The sequence below is a fragment of the Clarias gariepinus genome, chromosome 21 (assembly GCF_024256425.1).
Source record: "Clarias gariepinus isolate MV-2021 ecotype Netherlands chromosome 21, CGAR_prim_01v2, whole genome shotgun sequence".
NCBI lineage: Eukaryota > Metazoa > Chordata > Actinopteri > Siluriformes > Clariidae > Clarias > Clarias gariepinus.
The window spans coordinates 7,152,043-7,174,552 of NC_071120.1; the positions used below are offsets into that span (position 1 = coordinate 7,152,043).

At 37.4% G+C, this 22,510-nt stretch overlaps 1 protein-coding gene across 4 annotated transcripts; it reads left to right on the plus strand.

Annotated features, from left to right (window-relative positions):
* The first annotated feature begins 2,943 nt into the window (after nucleotides 1-2,943).
* Nucleotides 2,944-18,046, plus strand: LOC128509377 (zinc finger protein 239-like). Of its 4 annotated transcripts, none has more exons than XR_008356033.1 (3): nucleotides 2,944-3,130; nucleotides 8,107-9,518; nucleotides 14,642-18,046. XR_008356033.1 is itself a non-coding variant. In XM_053481096.1 (2 exons), the coding sequence occupies exon 2, from the start codon at nucleotides 8,141-8,143 to the stop codon at nucleotides 8,945-8,947; it is 807 nt and encodes a 268-aa protein (XP_053337071.1). In that variant the 5' UTR covers nucleotides 2,944-3,130; nucleotides 8,107-8,140; the 3' UTR covers nucleotides 8,948-11,957. The 4 variants fall into 4 exon arrangements, 2 of the variants coding, with proteins under 2 accessions (XP_053337071.1, XP_053337070.1); XR_008356034.1 differs by having other exon boundaries at nucleotides 16,998-18,046; XM_053481096.1 differs by lacking the exon at nucleotides 14,642-18,046 and having other exon boundaries at nucleotides 8,107-11,957.
* The last annotated feature ends 4,464 nt before the right edge of the window (nucleotides 18,047-22,510 follow it).

Sequence of the window (22,510 nt, forward strand, 5' to 3'; positions counted from 1 at the left end):
CCAGATGTGTATTTCTGACCAAAAATCAGCTGACACAGGACATAGAAAAAACTGGTGTTGTAACATTTTGCAGGCTGAATCACAAAAAGAACATAGGTCCACCTCAATTTTTTCCTTCTCTTTAGAAATTCGGACACTGGGTATATATTATTAATTATCTTAAAATGAGTTTCTTTAACTTTTAGGCCACTTAACAAATTTAGACAACACCTTTTCCATGAGTGACTGATCCCCATCAAAAGCCTGCAAATGCCTACCTGAGTTAAACTCATGGAAAATAATTAATTTGAAGTTTACACTTATAACCTTATTGTTACATTTGCTATCGTTTAAATTACAATTTCCAATTTTTTTATTTGGCAACATTGGTTTGACTTCTGTATATAACATTCTGTTGCATATTAGCTGCCTTAAAGCCAATGGGATAGCACGACAAACCGTTTTGTATTCTTTTTGCTGACAACCTAAATTAAAGATACATAACCCAACAGAATACCATCTGAGTCCAAAAAGTCAGTCACAAACAAAATACCACTTTAAGCCAGTTTCTATTAAACAATGGCTTTCTGTTAAAAGTTATCACTCTATTGTTCCATAGTGTTGACATGTGGGGAGAGAAGTTGTGTGTAAATATAATTTTCCAGAAAGAATGGATCTGTTTGTGAAAACTAGATAATTTAACACGAATTTTGCTGATCTCAAAGTCACATTTTAATAAAAAATCAATTCCTCCTAATTCCTTAAATATAGATCTGGGTATATGAAACCACATGAAATCAGATTGAAATAAACAAGCTTTGAGCCATTTAATCTTAAAAGTTCCTACCAATGATTCAAAGTCCAAAGCTCTAGCACCACCCTTAACATAATCTTTCACCAATTGTGATCTTTTAATATAGTGGGTTTTATTTTTTCACAGGAATTGAAAAATAACTTTCTTGATGTTTTGGAGAGAAACATAGAGAATGACAAGGAGAAAATTAATTTAGAAAGACCTTCAGCTTTGGAAAGGATGACTCTACCAAGTAATATCCCTAGTCAGCCAACGACCAAGAGATTTCTTCATGTCAACAATACGACTGCAGATGTTGGTGTCTTTTTATCTAATCAAATCATGTTTTTAGATATCACTCTCTCAGTCTATCCACAGACATGGGTACAACTCTGGTGAAAATTTCAATGACCGTTTCTCTCGTGTTCTCATCATCTTTATCAGGAAGATCAGTCAGCCTCAGGTTCCACCTCCCTTTGTAACAAGCATGTTCCTCACAGGAGCTGCGCAGGGATTTATTTTTTTGGAGGTCGTATCGTCGACTTCCAAAGCCTCAACGTCGTCATCATCGTCACACTCCTCTCTTGGCACCGACAAGGTGTGGTCATGATCCATCTTAGTTGGAGAAAATATCAGAAAAGACAGGATAATTAAGGCGAATTTGGTGGCCAGTTGGTTATTCTGGTACTAGTTTACATTCACAAATATTGGGTTATCGCTCTTTTACTAAGGCACAATTCCAGGACAAAACAACAAAATGTTCCAGGGCCTGCAACAAACTTGCTACTCACTCCTTCATCTTGGATCCCCTCCCTGGTACTTGGGAAAAAAAATACAATTAGAGCTCAGCCTCAAATCACATGCTTTTCAAAAATGTACGTGCAGCCCCGCCTCAAGTGAAAGAGCGTGTGGGCGGGGCGACACGTGCAGCCCCGCCCCAGATTCAGCCCAGCCCCGATCTGCAAGCTGCAGACAGAGGTACTTGCTATTAACCAGCCGCAACTGGAGGTGAGGTTAAGAGATCGTTGAGGAAACGTTATGGCAGGGCTATTCAATTGGCGGCTCCGAGTGGCCCAGCCCGTGGTTCCGCCCATAGATAATAAATTAATATATATTATTCATAAATTGTTATTTAATATAATATATATATATAATATTAATATAAATATATAGTACATTAATATAAATATAAAGTATTTATTATGTCTATGGTCTCGCCAAAAACGCGCATTCCAATGCAATTACATAGCCTGCAACACACAAACAATGCAGAGCATGCCGGTAGTAGCTTAGATTACTATCAATCAATATGTCTTTCTCAACACTGAAACGTAAAATTGCCGATGAAAATCGTAAGTTTAACCCTGTCCAGTTAAACTGGACCTTTTCGCAAATGATTTTAGCACAGGCCGAATGCTACATTTTCCGACACTCCGCAAATGCATCTTATCCCCCGCATAAATCACGGATGTGATGACAGATTTCATTGTGATGTTGAAAAATAACTTTGCTGGTCGATTGGATGGACTTTTTGTCAGAGACACTGTTGCAATAGAAGGGGACTTATCCGCCAGAGCTAAGAAACTGGTCCCTTCCATTGACGAGGGGAAATTCACACTCGAACAGTCATCTGTAACCATGGCACAGGAGCTTTCCACTAACGGGCCTGCAATGTTTTGGACTGATGTCAACGCACATCAGTTCCCTAACATTAAGAAAGTAGCGATCGTCATGCTCAGTATGTTTGGATCAACATATGTGAGTCAAGTTTTTCACACATGAACTCCATAAAAAGCAACTCTCGTTGCTCCCTGACTGACCATACTCTCCACCAATGCCTTCGAATTGCATTGACAACTTACGAACCTAAAGTCACTGCTCTTGTTCAAAACAAAAAATGTCACTTCTCCCACTAAGTCAGCAGGGTAACTGTAGCCTACAATACATCAATATAATGTGGGATGCGTAACAGAGGCATACCTAATCACACATGGTGATTTAAAATATGTTACCGTTATGGGAACGTACAAGTACCTAAACCCCTCCTGTTATACACTCCCGGACAGTAGGTGGCAGTATGCACCTGAACACATCGGTTTGCGACCCGCCAGTTACATCAAAGAAGAAAAATAAGCGGACGGTTTGTATTTTTCCTGCGTTATCTGCTGACTCACGCTGTTCATTCGCTTCAACATTTTGCTTTGATATTTTACCTCAGCATTAATAATTAACGTCAGCGTTATATATTTTTCCTTAGGTTTTGTTGATAATCGCCTCCACACTGAAATGTTACTGACGGATTTTTTACAGAGACTGTTTGATGAGATGAACTAAAACTCCAAGCTTGTTGTGTCTGAGGTAAGTTCAGCTGAAAACAGGGGGCTGCCTAATTTTTTTTTAATTAATGGTTCAGTACACAATCATTTAAAATTTCCAAACATTAGTTTTTCCGGCACAGTGTAAAATGTTAGATAAAATGTGTGTATGTGAGTAAGGGCAGCAGTTTATTATGTAAGATACCACTTTGCAGACAATAAACCAAATGAAAGGGATTTTTCATGCAACAGCTTTACAAACAAATTAAGCTTCTGATAAACAGCTGTGGGAAATTTGAGGCAAGGTCCTATTTACAAATGCAAATTAACATCTCCCAAAATTATTCTAACATGTCAGTGAAACTACAAGCTAATTCTCTAACTTGCACTGTCATTTAAGAGTTTTTCCAAAACATTAAACCTTTATTCACAAATCCGGGCACAACAATCAGTATAAGAACACAACTTGTATGTAATAATATTGAAATTATGCTTTAGTTTTGCCTTGTTGGTGTGAGGTTTTGGTCGTTGAATGCAAACTTTAGGCCAGTGTTTCCCTTTAACAGCAAACTTACCAGATGGCTGGGATTTTGCCGCTACTGGCAAACTTGTGCAAACCAATGGTGAACATGTTTACTGGGGGTTGCTGACTTTTCATTATTGCCAGAAGGTTTTTGGAAATGTGTCGCTAGAAGAAAACACTGGCAAACCTGTGACAATTTTTGGCAAGCTAAATTCTTTGCCAAAAATGAGCTGAAAGCTTGCTGCAAACCTTTCATGTTTGTAATGGAGAAAACAAAAAGAAGACTGTGAAAGTCAGAGTCCTTAAAAGAACTGCAGGACACTCAGTAAATGCTAATTTAATTTTAAAACTGTGCAGATTTTACCTGAGGGGTAAAAAGGGACAATATACCAAATCCTGACTTTGTTTCATTTATTACTGTTTACAGTAATATATATATATATATATATATATATATATATATATATAATTATTTATTTATTTATTTTTTTTAATGATGAAATATTTTATTTGTTTGTGAGGTGTAGGCTGCATTTTTAAATCTTTTGATAAAATACAAATTCTACAAAATAATGAAACAGTTTGAGATTTGTCATTGTACTTAAACAGAGTTTTTGAAGACTAATCAGGATGATCTGTTAAAGCGATTATATTAGTATATTTTGTTTGAAGTGTAGAGTGTAACTAAAACTACAAGTGAAAACCCAACCATGACCCAGGTAACAGTTAATAAAGCTGTTTTTTGAGACCTAAAAGTAAAGCTTAGATGAATGTAAATTAAAGCATGTAACCATTTTAAACAAATAATATAGTGTTTTATCATTGCCATAACACTATGAACATCTGCTCATGTGCTCAGTATTGCTATTCATGCTAACAACCTTTGAAGAGAGAAACTCCTAGTCTACAATAAGAAAGGGGAAATACTCAACTCAATTGCTTTAACTCTAATATTTTGGAAAGGGGTAAAACTAGGGGCGGGCGATATAACCAAAATCTTCTATCACGGTAGAAGCTTTTTTTCTACCTCGATAATGATATATATCACAGTATAGGAATTTATTTCTAAAAATGCATAAATACAAATTCAAACACAAAGAAACTGTTTTACATAATGTAAATTTATTTAAACTGTGAATTGCTGAGGTTTGCCGCATTTTTTTTACTTTGACCATATTAGTTTGGATGCTTGGATTTCCGATAATAGAAAAGGTTTGACGTGTTTCCACTGCTTGCTAAAACAGTGCACTTGCATACCTTGCAAATCACGTTTGTCTCATTTGTATCATTTTTCTTATACCCAAACCAATTCCACACCACAGATGATGCACCTTTTTTCTTTACAATCTCGCGATTGAGATTACTCGATGTTGCACGTTAAGTAACCACGCAATACACATTTACTTCTATGGGAAGCCAAACACATCTAACGTGCGACGAAACCGTGGCACCCGAATTCACCGGTGTGGGCAGACCAAATATCTGCGCTGCCCAGTGGACACCGCAGAGCGACTATCTAAATCGCGCAGAGATGGTCTGGTTTATTTGCGCAACCCGGTGAATCGTGCAGCGCGGACCAACTTAAGCAGACACACCTAGTCGATTAAAATTTTCTATTACGTGCAGCGCTACTGCCTTTCTAGAATCTGAACAGTATGAAATTTGAGCACAGGACTCTGTGGACAGTGGACAGTGTAATGTCTGATAACACTTTTTGTGGGATCCATCAGCACAAGTAAAGCGAGAAGGAAATTTACAGAAACAGAATGAAAAATTAGAAAATGTTCTCTGGAATCATTACCACCGCAACCAATGCAGACAGGTCAACATCGTGTCAGATTTGGGCTACTAGTGTAGGATTACAAATTTATAAAATGTTTAATCTAGCTTCCAACGTAATAGTATATAAACTGAAAGAGTTATGTACGTTGAGTTTTACATTTGGAGGTAAAGATGGTGAAATTCTAAGATGATCAAGTCTGGTAGACAGATCTGAGACATTAACCTTTTGTCTTAATGGACTTCCTGACCACTGGGTAGGGTCCCATAGTAAATGTGAATGCTAATCTCAAGGCCAGGCTGTGCCTTTGTCTCTATAATAATATGAAGGTCTAGGTGATATTGTAAGGGTGATTAGTAGGGCTGGGGGATATGGCAAAAAAAAAAATCTCCTTTTTTTTCATAAAGTTTGGCCAATTCACAATTTCAATTCCGATTTTTTTTATTTTATTTTATTTTTTCATTTGTAAATAGTCAACTTAAAACATTATAACATGACTGAAGTAACATTCTCTTTTTAAGTAACTTAAAAAAAAACATCTGGTTAAGGAACATTGTATTTTTAATGGCCATGCCATACATAAATTGTTCAACAAGGTGTAAATAAATGTAAAACAAATTCTCGAGTTAAATATCTTTTGCAGAAGATTTGAATGAAATCTAAAAGTAAATATTAGAAAATAGATTTGAAATGGCAGTTCATTGTACTTTGTAATATTGTAAAGAGCTTACTCCTTCATAACTTGTATATGAACAGTATTTGAATCTATAACCTCATATTAAGTGACTGGCACTGTTATTACAAAAGCAAAACATAATCATCATCATAATTTCATCTATTAATGAAATAACATCTGAATAACTGCATATCATACTTACCAATGGCATTGTAAAGACGATGTCCAAAACACTAAAGATGCGTCCAGTCGTTCATCTTCATTGCTTTGATTATGTACCACTTTCAGTGGTCATGCACACTTGTCGATCCTCCACAAGCTTTCAAGACTCCAGTGCATCTTTAAGCCCATGACCAATTATTTCCCCAGTATGATCGTCAGGAAAATAACATGTCTGAAGGCAAAAACTTTGCAGTTTCCATTCTGTATCAACATGATGGGCTGTAAGGCTAAAGGCTCATGTAAGGCTGAAGAGTACGATTACTGCACAGGTCAGTCGTTGTAGGAAAAAAAGATGCCTTTTCAAGCTGCTCCGCTACTTTTTCACGTGTTTCAGTGTACATTCGGGGAATAGCTACGTCTTTGAAACGTTTATGCAAAGCCAAGTCCATCTTTTGAACTTGGTTTGTCTTCATCTCTTAATTTTGAACATTCTTCCTATTCAGCTTGGTGCCCTAGTGTCTTTGTGTGTGTGTGAAGCAGAGAGGGGGTGTTTCTCTCACACACACACACACACACACACACATTAAAGGCGAGAGAGAAAATGTGTGAACCGGCACGGTATCAAATTACGCGCAGGCACACAACGCACACACTTAACAACGGAGAGAGAGAAAATGGATTTTTAACCTTTAATAACAATCTATAATCCATAATAATAAAATTCTTTTGCTTTACATGCGCGCACACGCGTGTTATAAGAAACAAGACACGCGCACTGTAAACACACGCTTTTAAACACAAAATAATGTGTTTTACGCACGGATGTTGATTATACCAGTAAGAGACGGGCACTAAGACCCAGCAGGGGAGACAATTACCCGCAATTCCACAGTGCAAGAGAGAAAAAAACCGTTGGCTCAGTTGTGATCATGTGACGATCAGTGTGTAAACAAGAAGTGCATGCGTGATACGTGGTACTCGTAAACCAAGACTTGCTTGTTTTCAAGTAAAAATGTATTTAAAATCTTTGCTCGTTTTGCGGAACACTCACAAAAAACGCCTTACTCGCAGTCCGAGGTTTTACTGTATTTAGCATTGACAAAAGTTTGTTCAATGTTTGAAATCTCAAATATGAACCATTTCCGAACCACAGATAAAACGTTACTACCTTTCTCTGGCACAAGGTCATCCTGATCTGAAGAGTCGCTGTCCATCTCTATGATCTCTCTGTTGCTTATTACGTTCCTTCATAGAGTGCTTTACTCTCACAAGTGAGCGGTTAATTAGGTGCGCCATCATGTGTTCGGACAATATTGCCTTTTAATTATTCTGCCATTGGTGCAATTACAATGTATCTAATATTTTTCGAAAGAATCGCGATACCTCGATTTAAGAAAAAATGTAATCGTCTTAAAACGTAAATTTGAATTAATCGAAAAAAATCTAAAGAATCGCCGTTACCAGGCTGATTACTCAACTACACTATGCTTTGTTTAGATAATCGCCACCTCTTTGTATCCCACCCCTTAAAAAGGTATTAGTCAGTTAGAGTTTTTAGTCAGACTTGGATTACTACAGCGATGCACGGCGAGTTCTCAATAAAGATTAACTTCTGCTTGAAAGATATCCCAATGTCTCCTGGTCTCTGCTTCGACAAAGGAAAAAAAAGTTTCCAACACTAGTCTGAACAGAGCCAAATTCAATCTGACCACTTTCACATAACATCATAGAGAGTCAGCCTAAGAAACAGATTTGTGACACAGCATTCCTGGCCTTGTTAATTAATAATTAATTTAAAAAAATATTTTACTTAAACAAAAAAACTTAATATTCTTAGGTACTTTCCTTGTTAAAAATGTTTTTTTTTCTTGTCCCCAGATCACACATTTTCCCAAGTCTTTTCTTGACCCTGATGTGTTCACTGCACTTAGATTTACCTCCAAAAATACCTCAAGATATGGCCTTTAAAGGAAGTAATAAGAAAACATTATCTGGTCATCGTAAGACATATCATGAAGAAATGAAGAAGCAAAATTACCAGTGCTCAGGTTGTGGGAAGAGATTTAGTTACCCAAGTCATCTGAAAATACATCAGCGCATTCACACAGGAGAGAAGCCGTATCACTGCGCACAGTGTGGGAAGAGTTTTACTTCAGCTAGGTCTCTCCAAACACACCAGCGCATTCACACAGGAGAGAAGCCGTATTACTGCACACAGTGCGGGAACAGTTTTACTGCAGCTAGTTCTCTCAAAAAACACCAGCGCATTCACACTGGAGAGAAGCCGTATCGCTGCTTACAGTGTGGGAAGAGTTTTACTGCAGCTACTAGTTTTCAAATACACCAGCGCATTCACACAGGAGAGAAGCCGTATCACTGCACACGGTGTGGGAGGAGTTTTACACAGGCATGTCACCTGCAAATTCACCAGCGCATTCACACAGGAGAGAAGCCGTATTACTGCTTACAGTGTGGGAAGAGTTTTACTGCAGCTAGTTATCTCCAAATACACCAGCGGATTCACACAGGAGAGAAGCCGTATCACTGCTCACAGTGTGGGAAGAGTTTTACACGGGCAGGTCACCTAAAAATTCATCAGCGCATTCACACAGGAGAGAGGCCGTATCAGTGCTCACAGTGTGGGAGGAGTTTTACTGCAGCTAGTTCTCTCCAAACACACCAGCGCATTCACACTGGAGAGAAGCCGTATCAGTTTTAGACATGTAGGTCAATTCAGAAGACACCAGTGCTTCCACACAGGAGAGAATCCATAACACAATTACAATATGGGACGTGTTGTATGCACTGCAGTCACTCCTAAATATGCCTGTCAACATTTCATCAGAAGGGTCAATTTATTGGGCTGCATCAAGCTAAGAAAACAACTGGAGAGATTTGAAATGACTGGAAAAGGATTAAGAAACTATAAAGAAATATAAATACTTGTAGGGATAGTGTTGAACCATCAACTTTTTGGAAGAAATATCGGAAAAAAATCAAGAATTGAGACCACATAAACACTTTATAAAGTTACATGGCAAACAAATCAACAACAACAAATGAGGGGATGCTTAATAACGGAAGGAAAGAAAGCATTTCCATACACATAATGTGTTGACAACTCACAGGATTGGGACTAAACTGCTGTGTGTCCATAAGAAAACCACTTAATAGCGAGAACCATCAGAAAGACTTGAATTTGCTGGGGATCATAAAGATTTGACATTGGAGAAATGGAAAAGGGCCATGTGGCCTGAAAATTCCAGATTGATAATTCATGAGTGATCAGGGTAAGTGAGGAATCATGTAAATTCAATTCAGTTTTATTTATATAGCGCTTTTAACAATGGTCATTGTCTCAAAGCAGCATCACAAAAATGAAAAGAAAATTTGAAAGTAAAGTTTATGGAAGTGTGTGTGTGTGAGAAAAATGTGTCTAGATGATGAGATTGTCCCCTGTATAAGCCCTGGAGGCAGTGTTGTACTTTAAAGACTGAACCGTTGGGTCACTTTTGAACACTATTGAATACTAAACATTCCTGTGGTTATTGACTTTTTGCCACCTAACTTTTTTAAACAAAGTTTTTGTGATCTCTATTTGTTCTGTTTTGTTTGCCATTGTTTGGGTTAATCTTTTGTCTAACTGCGATCTGGTCTCTTTAAGGAACTGCTGATAATTTATAAAACCAGGAAGTTAGTAGCTAAGCATATGGCTGATGTATATGGTTAAGATTGAATGCTTTTTTTGGGTAATCATATATATATATATTTTTTTTTTCGAAGAATTTAAAGGGCAATAGCTTTAAGTTTACCTTTGAGTGATGTATAATTTTGGTATTAATGTGTAAAGTTAATAGAATGTTGTCATTTCTAAACATGATGTTATGTTAAGCCTTTTCATTGCAAATGTTGAATAGAAAAGGTCTGTAAAATTAACAGCAGTCTTGTAACCTGAATTGTTAATCATATTTTGAGTTTATTTAAACACGTTTCAGTCATAATATTAATAAGAGATTATACAGTGAAACCTCGGATTGCGAGTAACATGGTCTACGAGTATTCCGCAAGATGTGCCAAGATTTTTAAGAAAAATTTAAGAACAAGTCTTTGTTTCTCCCCTTCTTCGTTTTAGTGCAGGATCGGTCGTTTCCATTCAGGATTTGTCACTAAAATGACACTAAAATCTCTGACCTCAGTCCTGACAGACATGTGCCTTAAACCCATCTCTGCTGTCATCGTCTTACAGACCAAGATGCTTTCTTAACAAACCATTTTACCTCAGTTTCCCTTTTTTTTTTTTTTTTTTTTTTTCCCCAGTTTCCCTAATTTAGTCGTGTCCAATTCCTCCCCGTCACTAGAGGGCTCCCACATTAAGGCTACTATTACCACTCAGTCCGGAGGGCTGAAGACCATCACGTGTTTACTCCGAACTACGTGACGACAGCCGACCGCATCTTTTCGAACTGCTCACTCATTCACCCTGGGGTGCCGCGTAACACACTCGGAGGACAGCGCTATCCGCTCCTTCCGCTTGCATAAGCTCACAGATGCCCCTGATTGGCTGTAGAGCCGCGATTAATGTGAGTGCACTAAGTACCTTTCATGCCTCCCCTCGGCTGCAAGAGGTTACAGCATCACCCGGGGATCGAACTTATTATTTTTTATTATTTTTCTCTAAAATTGAGACTGTAAGATGTGGACTGTACACCCGGATTAAAGATTATAGATTAATAATTATAGATTATCCATGTAGCAATTAAAACCTGCCGTTTGGTTATCCCAGCTAAAAACGTATGAGTTTTTATAACGAGTAATGAGGTTTTCATTTAAACTGTTTTTGAGTATACTTTGACAGACTCATCATTATTTGAGTATGGAAAGAGACGCAGCCTCTGACATCAACATCTTAGCGGGCTTCAAAAGACCAAGATGACTGCCATATAAGAGAAGGAGGAATTTTCGTGCGAAACTGCTAAGTTAATTAATAATATTTTAAGATATTAAACAAATAAAATTGCCTTTAGCAGACTTCTAACGGAATTCTGGAAACTGAGTGTTAGCTGTTAGCTTAAGTTAGGTATGTCTACCTGTTGCCAGCTAATTACATTAAGGTAACTTGGAGCCTAATTACTTAAACTGCGCACGACATGTAGGTATTGTTAACTTGCAGTTTTCCATATTTATACAGGGCTCGAAATTGCGACCATTTTGGTCGCATATGCTCCCGAAATTTCATCTATGCGACCTCAAAATATATTTGGGAGCATTGGTGCGAGTGCATGTAATTGTTGCCGTGCGACCTATTTTAATATCTCTACAAATTAAACAGATTAATACGATAACAGTATGTGTGTGTTCTGTGCGCTGAATGCTGATACGATGACGTTCTGCCGTTGAGATTTTAGATTGGTTAATAATACAGTAGCTGTCAATCATTCAGTCAGGTAACGGCGCTAACTACAGCGGGAAAATTTCAATTTAAAGAGGTGAAGAAGAGGGAAAATGAAAGAACACTGACTGATTTATTTTGCAAACCACATAACGTTACAAATAATGGCGCTGGTGATAGTGATGTAGTGAATGTTGATTCACCAGCCGAAAAGGTGGTGTACAGTTTTCGGAGGGAATGGCTGAAAGACTTTGAGTGGCTCCGCTATAAAAATGGCTCTATGCACTGCATTCACTATAAAACCTGTGGGACGGAGTTTGCAGGTAACACAGCGTTCACCACTTAATCTACGCACTTTAAGCTCGAGAGCTTGGTCAAACACGGTGAGAGTGTCAAACACAAGAAATGTAGGGACAAGTGTCCCGCCCCCAAAACACATATGAACATTTTGATTGGCTGTGCCTTTCCCTGCTCTCATGTGAGAGCCTATGGCTGCGTTCAGATACAAGCAGCGCCAAATGAAGTGCACTTTTTTTCCTTGCAAGAAGGTGTGTTGGATGAAAGAAAAAAAAGCTGGACATAAGGAGCTTTTTTTTTTTAAAAGAAAAGTGTAAGTCACTTTAAGTTCGCTAGTGAATCTATCAAAGTCCATCAAAGTAACGACAACAGTTAACGTTAATGCTAGTTTTATTTATTTAATTTTTTTTACCGCTTTGACGCACATTCATTATAGCAGGACAGGCTATAGTCTGTGAATACGGACTTAAAAATAACAGCAGATTAAACATCTAAATGTAAAAGTTTAAATATGATCCCTGTCAGTTCTCCTAATCTAATGACGACTATTTGTCAGAAATCAGTCTTGTAAAAGAAATTGATGTGCTACATAGTAATATTGCCATGGCTAGAATTTTGTTGACAGTTCACCAATAGACAATCCGCTTCGCACAAATAATTGTTAAAATGCATTCACTGACTTGGCAAACATTAATGATTTGATTCGAGATTTGCACACTAAGACTCAGAAAAAGTGAAATAAAATGATTGCTGTTTAAATGGCATGTGTTTATCCTGTTTTGTCAGGTGACAGAACCTAAACAACTGTGCTGTATATCAGACAGCGATCTTTTTGGCTCCTTCATATAGGAGCAATATGCATTGAGCTGTTGTGTGATACCGAACAGTAGTTCATGTTTAGATTCAAATTAAAGAAATCTGTTTTGTATATAAAATATACAATTTATAGTTGTGGTGCTCATTAATTTCTGGTGGGTGCTCCTAAATTTTTGCTGGTGCTCCTAACTTTTTGAAGTTGGGAGCACCAGTGCTACCAAATAAAAAAGTTAATTTCGAGCCCTGTTATAATTTGGTTGTTGATAAACAGGCATGTCTGGGTCTTGGGTAAAGTATGCTCGGGTCATAAAATAATCCTTTAATTTAAAAAAAATAGATGCTAGCATAAATTTTTTTTTTAATTCAGCAGGTCGGTTTGCAGAAGGTATATAAAGTAAATGACAGTGGGTTGCAAAAGTATTCGAATTGAACTTTTCCACATTTTGTCACATTACAGCCACAAACATAAATCAATTTCATTGGAATTCCACATGAAAGACCAATACAAAGTGTTGTACACGTGAGAAGTGGAACGAAAATCATACATGATTTCAAACATTTTTTACAAATAAATAACTGCAAAGTGGGGTGTGCGTAATTATTCCAGCCCCCTTTGGTCTATGTGCAGTCAGTTGCCCATAGACATTGCCTGATGAGTGCTAATGACTAAATAGCACTATTTAAGCAATCATTCAGAAATGGAAGGAGTATGGCACAACTGTAAACCTACCAAGACAAGGCCGTCCACCTAAACTCACAGGCCGAACAAGAAGAGCGCTGATCAAAAATGCAGCCAAGAGGCCCATGGTGACTCTGGACGAGCTGCAGAGATCTACAGCTCAGATGGGGGAATCTGTCCATAGGACAACTATTAGTCGTGCACTTAGTCGTGCACTTATGGAAGAGTGGCAAGAAGAAAGCCATTTTTAACAGAAAAACATAAGAAGTCCCGTTTTCGGTTTGCCACAAGCCATGTGGGGGACACAGCAAACATGTGGAAGAAGGTGCTCTGGTCAGATTAAACCAAAATGCAAAACGCTATGTGTGGCGGAAAACTAACACTGCACATCACTCTGAACACACCATCCCCACTGTCAAATATGGTGGTGGCAGCATCATGCTCTGGGGGTGTTTCTCTTCAGCAGGGACAGGAAAGCTGGTCAGGGTTGATGGGAAGATGGATGGAGCCAAATACAGGGCAATCTTGGAAGAAAACCTCTTGGAGTCTGCAAAAGACTTGAGACTGGGGCGGAGGTTCACCTTCCAGCAGGACAACGACCCTAAACATAAAGCCAGGGCAACAATGGAATGGTTAAAAACAAAACATATCCATGTGTTAGAATGGCCCAGTCAAAGTCCAGATCTAGATCTAAATCCAATCGAGAATCTGTGGTAGGATCTGAAAACTGCTGTTCACAAACGCTGTCCATCTAATCCGACTGAGCTGGAGCTGTTTTGCAAAGAAGAATGGGCAAGGATTTCAGTCTCTAGATGTGCAAAGTTGGTAGAGACATACCCTAAAAGACTGCAGGACAGATCAACAACAGGAGTTACAGAACCTGGATTCACATAAAATTCACGCACCTGCAGCATTTCTGACAGTGACAACAAAAAAAAAAAAAAAAAATAATATAAATTAAAAACATAAGATAGGCCTACAATAAATATATTTTATTAACTTAAATAATTAACAAATTATGATGACAAAAAGAAAACACAATCAATTTAAAGCTTCGAAAACAAACGGCATCTTTTTTTTATCAAATAAAAATAGCAGGCCTACTTTAATCCACAGTTTAAATGGTCAATATGAGCATTAATAAAAATAATGGACATGTAAAAAGAAGTTATTTTATTTAAGAATGTTGATAGACAAACTAATGAACAAGAACAATATTATCTTTCACACAGAATGTTGTCACACGATGGGGCACTAAGCAGAAGATGGTAGAGAGGGTGCTGGAGCACCTCCCAGCCATAAGACGTGTCCTGGTTGAAGACAAAAAACATAGCCATCTCAACCCAACCTGGCAGGATGTTGCTGTGTTGGAGTCTATCAACGCAGCAATGAAACCACTGGCTGACTTCACAGACATCCTCTCAGGGGAAAAATACATCACGGTGTCTTCGGTTAAGCCTGTGTTGGAACTAATTAAAGACGACCTTCTCTTTCCAGGCCCTGATGACACTGCACTGACAGACAGTATTAAACAAAACATGTGCAGGGTACTGACTGAAAAATACAGCTTACCTGCAATCAATGTCCTACTTAGAAAGGCCACCATCTTGGATCCAAGGTATCGTGGCAGCATGGAGGAGGCAGATGCATTGGATGATGTCAAACATCAGCTTGTGCAAGAGCTACTGGACTTAGGACAAGAAGAAAGTGGAGAAGGTACAAGTGGTGAGAGCTGCAGCAAGGCCACTGGAGGAAACGAGGATGAACCTACTGCTGCCGCACTCACCAAGAAGAGGCTGAGTGACCTTCTTCAAAACAGAAGAGCTCGTAATCTCAGTCAGGCCCAGGCTGCATTTCCAAAAAGAGTGCTGGCTGATGCAGAGCTGACTAAGTTCCTCCAAGAGGATGCAATTGATGCATCTTGTGATCCCTTGGTGTGGTGGCATGACAATCAAAGAAGATATCCTTTGATGGCCAAGTTGGCCCAAAAATACATGTGCATTTGTGCTACAAGCACCAGCTCTGAGAGAATGTTTAGCACAGCTGGCAACATTGCTACTCCTGAGGGATCCTGCCTTAAGCCACACAAAGTCAACATGTTGGTATTTCTTGCACGGAATCTGCCATGAAATCACTATCTCTCTCTCTCATTATTGGTGCACATAGACTGCAATTCACTTTTTTTGCTGGAGAAATTATTTTTCAAAAGTTTTTTGCATATGGCTTGAGGCTTTTTGTTTGTTCGTTTACAAAGGTCCTAACAGGCAGTTTTGCCTGTTATGGAATGCATGTTGAGCCTATTGTTTAATATTTTTTGAAGTGCAATTTTGTTTACATCCATTTTATTTATTGTTTTTGGTATTTATTCAAGTGCATTTTTTGTTAACAGAGACTGAGAGTCCATTGCTTTTATTGTTTTTGGTAGTTTTGTTCATTGTTATTGTGGATATTTAAAATGTTTTCCATTTTCAGTGTTAAGTAGTCTAAAAATAAACGTTTTTGAATTTTGAAAGGCGTATGTGCATTATGCCATTATCATTATTCTAGGTGAAAATGGTCTCAGATCGACAATATTATCGTTTATCGCAATAATTTCTTAAAAATTTATCGTCCAGCAAAATTTGTTATCGTGACAGGCTTACATCCGCCTTAAATTATACATGTTTAAAAGCATAAACACCATTATTTTCTACGATGCAACGAATGATTTAGGGATCATCGCTAAATGCCGCACACCAACAAAAAGCGTAGAACGATATTGATCTTCCCTTTTGTTCAGCGCCTGAAGAATCAAAAAGCAACTTTGTTACCACACTGGAAACTAGAAATGCCAGACTAGAACTGCCTAACAAAAATACAGAAACATCAGCATACACATTGGAATAAATGAAATGACATATATAATACCGAATGTTTCTTTATATATTGTTCCTCTGGAATTAACATGCCGACGTTAAACCGTTATTGTTGCACTATGGTTCCACTTTTTTTCTGATGTTATTTTAATTTACTTGTATTAATGATCCATTTCTTTGCGTGTGATTGTTTAGTTTCGAGTGTCCAATCTTTATTGTCAATAAAAAAAGGCATGAATTAGAATAGGTACTTTCCTATTATTTTCCACTAATTCCCTCCCGTTCATTGCGCGCCCCACACTTTGAGAACCATGGGTGTAAACCAACATCGAGTACTTGTTTGTTGAGTTTCACATGAAGGGCCTTCTTTGCACTTATTAAAAGATGTTTTTTTTGTTTGTTTTGCATGCAATATATGTAGGCTTTGCAGAAACTTGGGGAAAAAAACTGTATTTGATAGGAAAAAAATTGGGTAAATTATGTTAATTTTTTTAACATAATTTTGTTAATATGGTAAAATAACTAATGTTTAGTTGGTATTATTGACCTTAAGGGCAAGATCTTGCATTTTCCTTTTAAATATTTATATTTTTAAGATTGATACAGTGAGAACTTTTTTTTTCCTTTTATATTTTTGTGGGTGACATGATTTGTTTTTCTTATGTAAATGTTACGTCCTTGGACGTATTTGCTTTTTTCTCTCCCTCTCTTTCACCCCTCTACTCACAAGTAGGAAGAAATGGCTACCACCTGACCTCAATGATTGGCTGTGCCCACTGATTGGAGGATGAGAGAGAGCAATTAGGATTTAAACAGCATTGCTAACACAGCCCAGGTTGGCTGTGTGTGTGAGAGCGCATCCTGTGAGGATTCAGTTTTGGTCCTAAGAATTCTCTAGTTGGAAGTTGGATCCTTTGAGTGGAGTTAAGTTAACTTACTTCTGTTATATTTATCGTTATAGTTAAGAAAACTAGTCTTTCTTTGTAAGTTATCTTTGTTTGTGATGAGGCCTTAAGTTTTTGCTAACTGTTAATTCAGTTTGGGATTTAGTAGAGAGGGGGTGCCATTTTTGTTCTTGAGTCTGTTTCTTTCCTGTTTGTTAGTTAGGGTATTTTTATGTACTTTTGTCTCTTTCTATTGGCAGGTTAGTTAGATTCTGTTTACCAGTTATAGGTGTTTTTGTTTGTTGTTTTGGCCTGAGCTCCCCTCTTGAAATCTCTAAACCCTGTTTTTAGCCTCCTCACAATGAACATGGTAAGTTTTTCACCTATTTCGGTTGCAACGTGTGTTTAATTTGTTCTTTAACCTATGAAGGTTGTTGATTGGTCAGCAGTGCTACCCCACACACGCACAGCTTCCGCATTATTTTGTTGCATGCCGTCTCTCCCTTATAGATGTAAAAATATGGCTTCGAACAGTAAAACATGTCCAGAATACTGTTGAAAGAAAAGTTGAAGATAACCAACTTTTAATGTTTTTTGTTCCCCCCTTTTTTAAATGTCAAAGTTGACAGTAAGGTTTGAAAAGGAAGAAGAAAAAAAAAAAAATGTTGCATATTATGTAGTCTGTCTTTTGTATTGTTGGACCATCATATTCTCAATTTCTCGATTTCTGTGCTGCATTTCAAACAGTGCCATTTGTTATTAAAATGCTTGTGACATTAATGTTGTGAATAAAGGACCTTACAAATGTTAGTTGAGTTTACTAAAGTCATTTGTGTGGAACTTGACAAGAAAAATTAATTAAACCCAACATTTATTTTTTTTGTGTGTGAATTAGATTATTTTATGAAAGTATGCCACCTTTTAAGTTGTTCCCTAATAAAAAGGATGTATTACATATTTACTGCCTTTGGAGTTGTCTTTAAGGGTCACTAAAGCAAGGGAAAATAGGGCTGCTATTCATTATGGTATAACATCTGGTTGTAGTAACATGACTAAATGGGATTCATTGAAATTGATGTAAACATATAGGACTTACATCAAGGAATAAATTTTGTACAGCATAAATAGTTGAAGTTCAACAAAAAAAAAAGTTAAATAGAAATATTTAAATGTTAAATCAAAGTTAGCTGTTCATGTTAAATGAACACAAATATTTCAACTTGTTTTAACATATTCCAATGTTAAGGTGGTGTAATCATGTGGAACCACTGTCCACAATTAATTTATGTTCAACCAAAGTGCTTTTTTTATTTTTTTGAGTGTATCTGTATATTTGCTCACCTACAGTTTTTGGTGTTTCACCATCCAAGGGGCCATGTCCTTTTTAACACCTCAGCATGTAAATATCAGTGAATGAAAAATGAAATTATCTCTTAGTCATGTTTTGATATCAAATGCAAACATCTGTGTATAAAAAAAAAAAAAACGGCCTTGCTGTTCCAGTGATTTTGCAAACAATACTTCTATTTCTTCATTATTGGACTTGAACATACAAGGCCTTTAAAGGAAACAATATAGCATGTTTTCTGCATCTATTTGTTTTTACATTCATAATTATTGCAATTTATTGTATCTATGGTTGTTACATATTAATGATTAGGAATGAAATCTACAATGGATATACCATTTCTGGTTTGTACTGTAAATGGAACACTGGGATGAATCTTTTATTCAATCAGCCAGACCGGTCTTCTCTCCTATAATACAATCACATCACATGCTAAACTTAATTTTTTTTAGCTACCTAAATATATGATCTTTGTTAATTATCTTAGCGATAATCTCATTTGAGCAGTTGATATTGAGATGTATCTACTGCTCTGTAAAGCCTTCATAACAGCTCTAATCTGAGGTGGTGTTTTATTTGGTGATTTCTGGGGCTGTAACAACTGACTGTAGTTATTACTTAATGCCATATGCTCTTTTCATATTTCTTAATCTCCAGTATTGTTAATTATATGGTCAACTTTCTTTATCTGACAAAATTGTAGCTCGATTAATCAGGAGTGGAGTTTAAGCAAGGGGCGGGGCGTTTGCATCACAGTATACAGTAAACATTTAAACTAAACAGCATGAGGTGAAGCTGAAGTGCTTTTTCTACATGATGCATTGTATATGAAATTAATCACAGCCTAGATACATAAATATGTAAATGTTATAAATTGTATTTATCTACACAAAATGCATGTGAGCTTGAACTACATGCCAATCATAAAGTAGTGGATGCGCTTCTCCAGTTACTTTAAAACAACGGCAACTGAAGCCCTGCACCCTGACCCCTCCCACCAGATCCACTCTCTCTGATCAGTTACATTTTTCTATGTTTATAAAACATAAAACACACATGATACCCTGCTTTTCAGTTATTTTATTCAAGTGTTATTTTAAACAAAATTTTTATTTTAGCAGCATCAACAGCTGTGGATCAAAAAAGTTTTTTTTGTTAAAGGTTCGCAAAAATAATGTTTAATATAACTTCAAATGACTGTTAAGTAGCCCATTGCCTAACAAAAAATAGAAGCCAGCATAATTTGGCTGTGTAAACTTAAAATAAAAATAGCCCGAATATTTTTACCACAGCTATAAGACTTAAGGTTATGTTCCCTAATCTTTTCTTTTAAAATGATTAGTCAGTAAAGGTAAATTTAAAGCCGGCATGATTTAACTATGCTGCTTAAACTTAAAACAAAAACAGCCTGAATAGTTTACCCTGCATGACTAAGAAAACTTAACATAAGGACATTTTTATTCAAAAAGATCAGTCGGTCTACGTGCTCAGATGAAAGCCGAGTGCGGAGTCTATTTACAATTAGACCAGCGGTGGAAAAAACGCGTTCAGCAGGCACAAAAGTTGCAGGAACAGCCAGGTACCACTGGGCAAGGGTGCTTAGCTGTGCAAATCGAGACTCATTTACTCTTCACCACAATAAAGGATCCTGGTTTACAGAGATGCATGTAGTATGCATGAAGTAGCTTTCTATTTTGGTGTCATGTGGAGAAGCATCACTCATGCCGTAGTCCTCGCCGAAAAGAGTGTCGAGCGCCGTTGCTGAGTCTGGCTTACTTTGTATGGGTCTGACGGGATTTGGGATTGTCTCGCAAAGCTGCTTCAGATTCTCTTTTACTCTCTCCTGAAGCTCTGTCTCAAGAAACTTGAGATGTTTGTGTCTCTGATCCAAAGCCGCTGCAATCAGAGGCAGATACACTTTCTCAGCATCCTCAGCAACTGCGACTATGCGCTGTTTTAGAGATTCGGCTACAGCATTTTTAAATTCACACACTTGGAGACTCACTCCTCTGTGCGTTTAAATGTCTAGTGATGAGACTGTGTGATCGGATAGACAATTGAACTGGAACCATGGGTCTCACTGCACATTGTAGTTGTGGCACACTTAAGAGACTTGAGAACAGGTGTCAGTTTTTCCACAGTCTCCCAGTGCTCATCTTTTAGGTCAAGTGTCCTCGCATCTGCAGGTTTTGTAACATTGCGATCGGACAGAATAGCACACACAGCCCACCTCTGTTCCAATTGCCACCCGCGCTGGCTTCGACAGACTGTCTTTTAGTGAACAAGCGCATTTTTTGTGTAGAGCATCAATCCCTGCAGTGACCGTTCTGCGGGGTAGGACAGTATAGTAGGGGTCAGCATAATTCATTAAAAAAACCTTCAACAAAACTAATAGGCAGCAAGTCTTCTGCTGTCATTTCTGCTATTACCTGCGTCATCTTCTGTCTCCCTGCCTTTGTCGCATTTCTGTCTGATTGCTGGTATTGGCATCGGCATCGTCTGCTTTTTTGTGTTTATGTGCAAGTTGATAACGCATCGAACTCGTTGTGGAGCTGTAGACGAGTGTGGCACTGCACATCTTACACTTGACTGTTTTTTCGCCAAGTTTTTCAAAGTGTTGCCAGACATCGCTGTGCGCTTTAGAAGCCATTTTCGCTCTGTGCTCCGGTCTTGTCTTTAGACCGCAAATTCTCACAGCCGTAACCAATCAAATATCAGACTACCACCCAAATACCAGCATAACCAATCAGAAAGAGAGAAAGTAATTTAATTTTAAAAAATGCATTTTTAGAGCCAATCGATCGTCATTTTCATGCTCGATCGTCGCTGATGGGTTGGTGCACATCCCTACTAAACCCCAAACTAAATTAACAGTTACCAAAAACTTAAGGCTTCATCACAAACAAAGAACAAACAAAGATAACTTACAAAGAAAGACTAGTTTTCTTAACTATAACGATATATATAACAAAAGTAATTTACCTCAACTTCACTCAAAGGATTCAACTTAACAAAAGTATAAATTACCAAAAGCAACAAGAGAATTCTTAGGACCAAAAGTGGGAAAGGATCCTCACAGCATGGTCTCTCACACACACAGTCAACCTGGGCCGTGTTAGCAATGCTGTTTAAATCCCAACTGCTCTCTCTCATCCTCCAATCAGTGGGCACAGCCAATCATTGAGGTCAGGTGGTAGCCATTTCTTCCTACTTGTGAGTAGAAGGGTGAAACAGAAAGGGAGAGAGGGGGGGAGAAAGGGAGAGAGGGGGGGAGAAAGATAGAGAGAGAAAAAACATTTACATAAGAAAAAAATCATATCACCCACAAAAATATAAAAGGAAAAAAAAGGTTCTCACTGTGTCAATCTTAAAAATATAAAAATTTTAAAGGAAAATGCACAACCTTGCCCTTAAGGTCAATAATACCAACTAAACATTCGTTAATTTACCATATTAACATAAAATTAACATAATTTACCCTATTTTTTCCAAGTTTCTGCAAAGCCTAAATATATTGCATCCAAAACAAAAAACTTCCAAACATTTTTAAATTTTTTGTTAACATTTGGTAATTTTTAACATTTGCCCTTTTAAGTCAGTAAAAGATTTAGTATATAGTTAAGTATTTACAAAATTCTTACTATTATGGCGAATGTTATTAAGCTTAGAGAAACAAGTTTTTTTTTTCTCATCATGCTCCAGACCAAATTTATTTATTTATTTATCCAGGTTCACGTGAAAGTCTAATAGGTTCAATTAATTTACTTTATATACCTTCTGCAAACCAACCTGCTGGATTTTTTTTTTAAGTATGCTAGCATGTATTTTTTCAAATTAGAGATAATTTTATGACCCGAACATACTTTACCCAACACTCAGACATGCCTGTTTATTAACAACTAAATTATAAATATGGAAAACTGCAAGTTAACGATACCTACACGTCGTGCACAGTTTAATTAATTAGGCTTCAAGTTACCTTAATGTAATTAGCTGGCCATAGGTAGACATACC

Coding starts and splice junctions, on each gene's coding strand:
- LOC128509377 (XM_053481095.1), top strand. CDS start 14,675: ATGGTAGAGAGGGTGCTGGAGCACCTCCCAGCCATAAGACGTGTCCTG.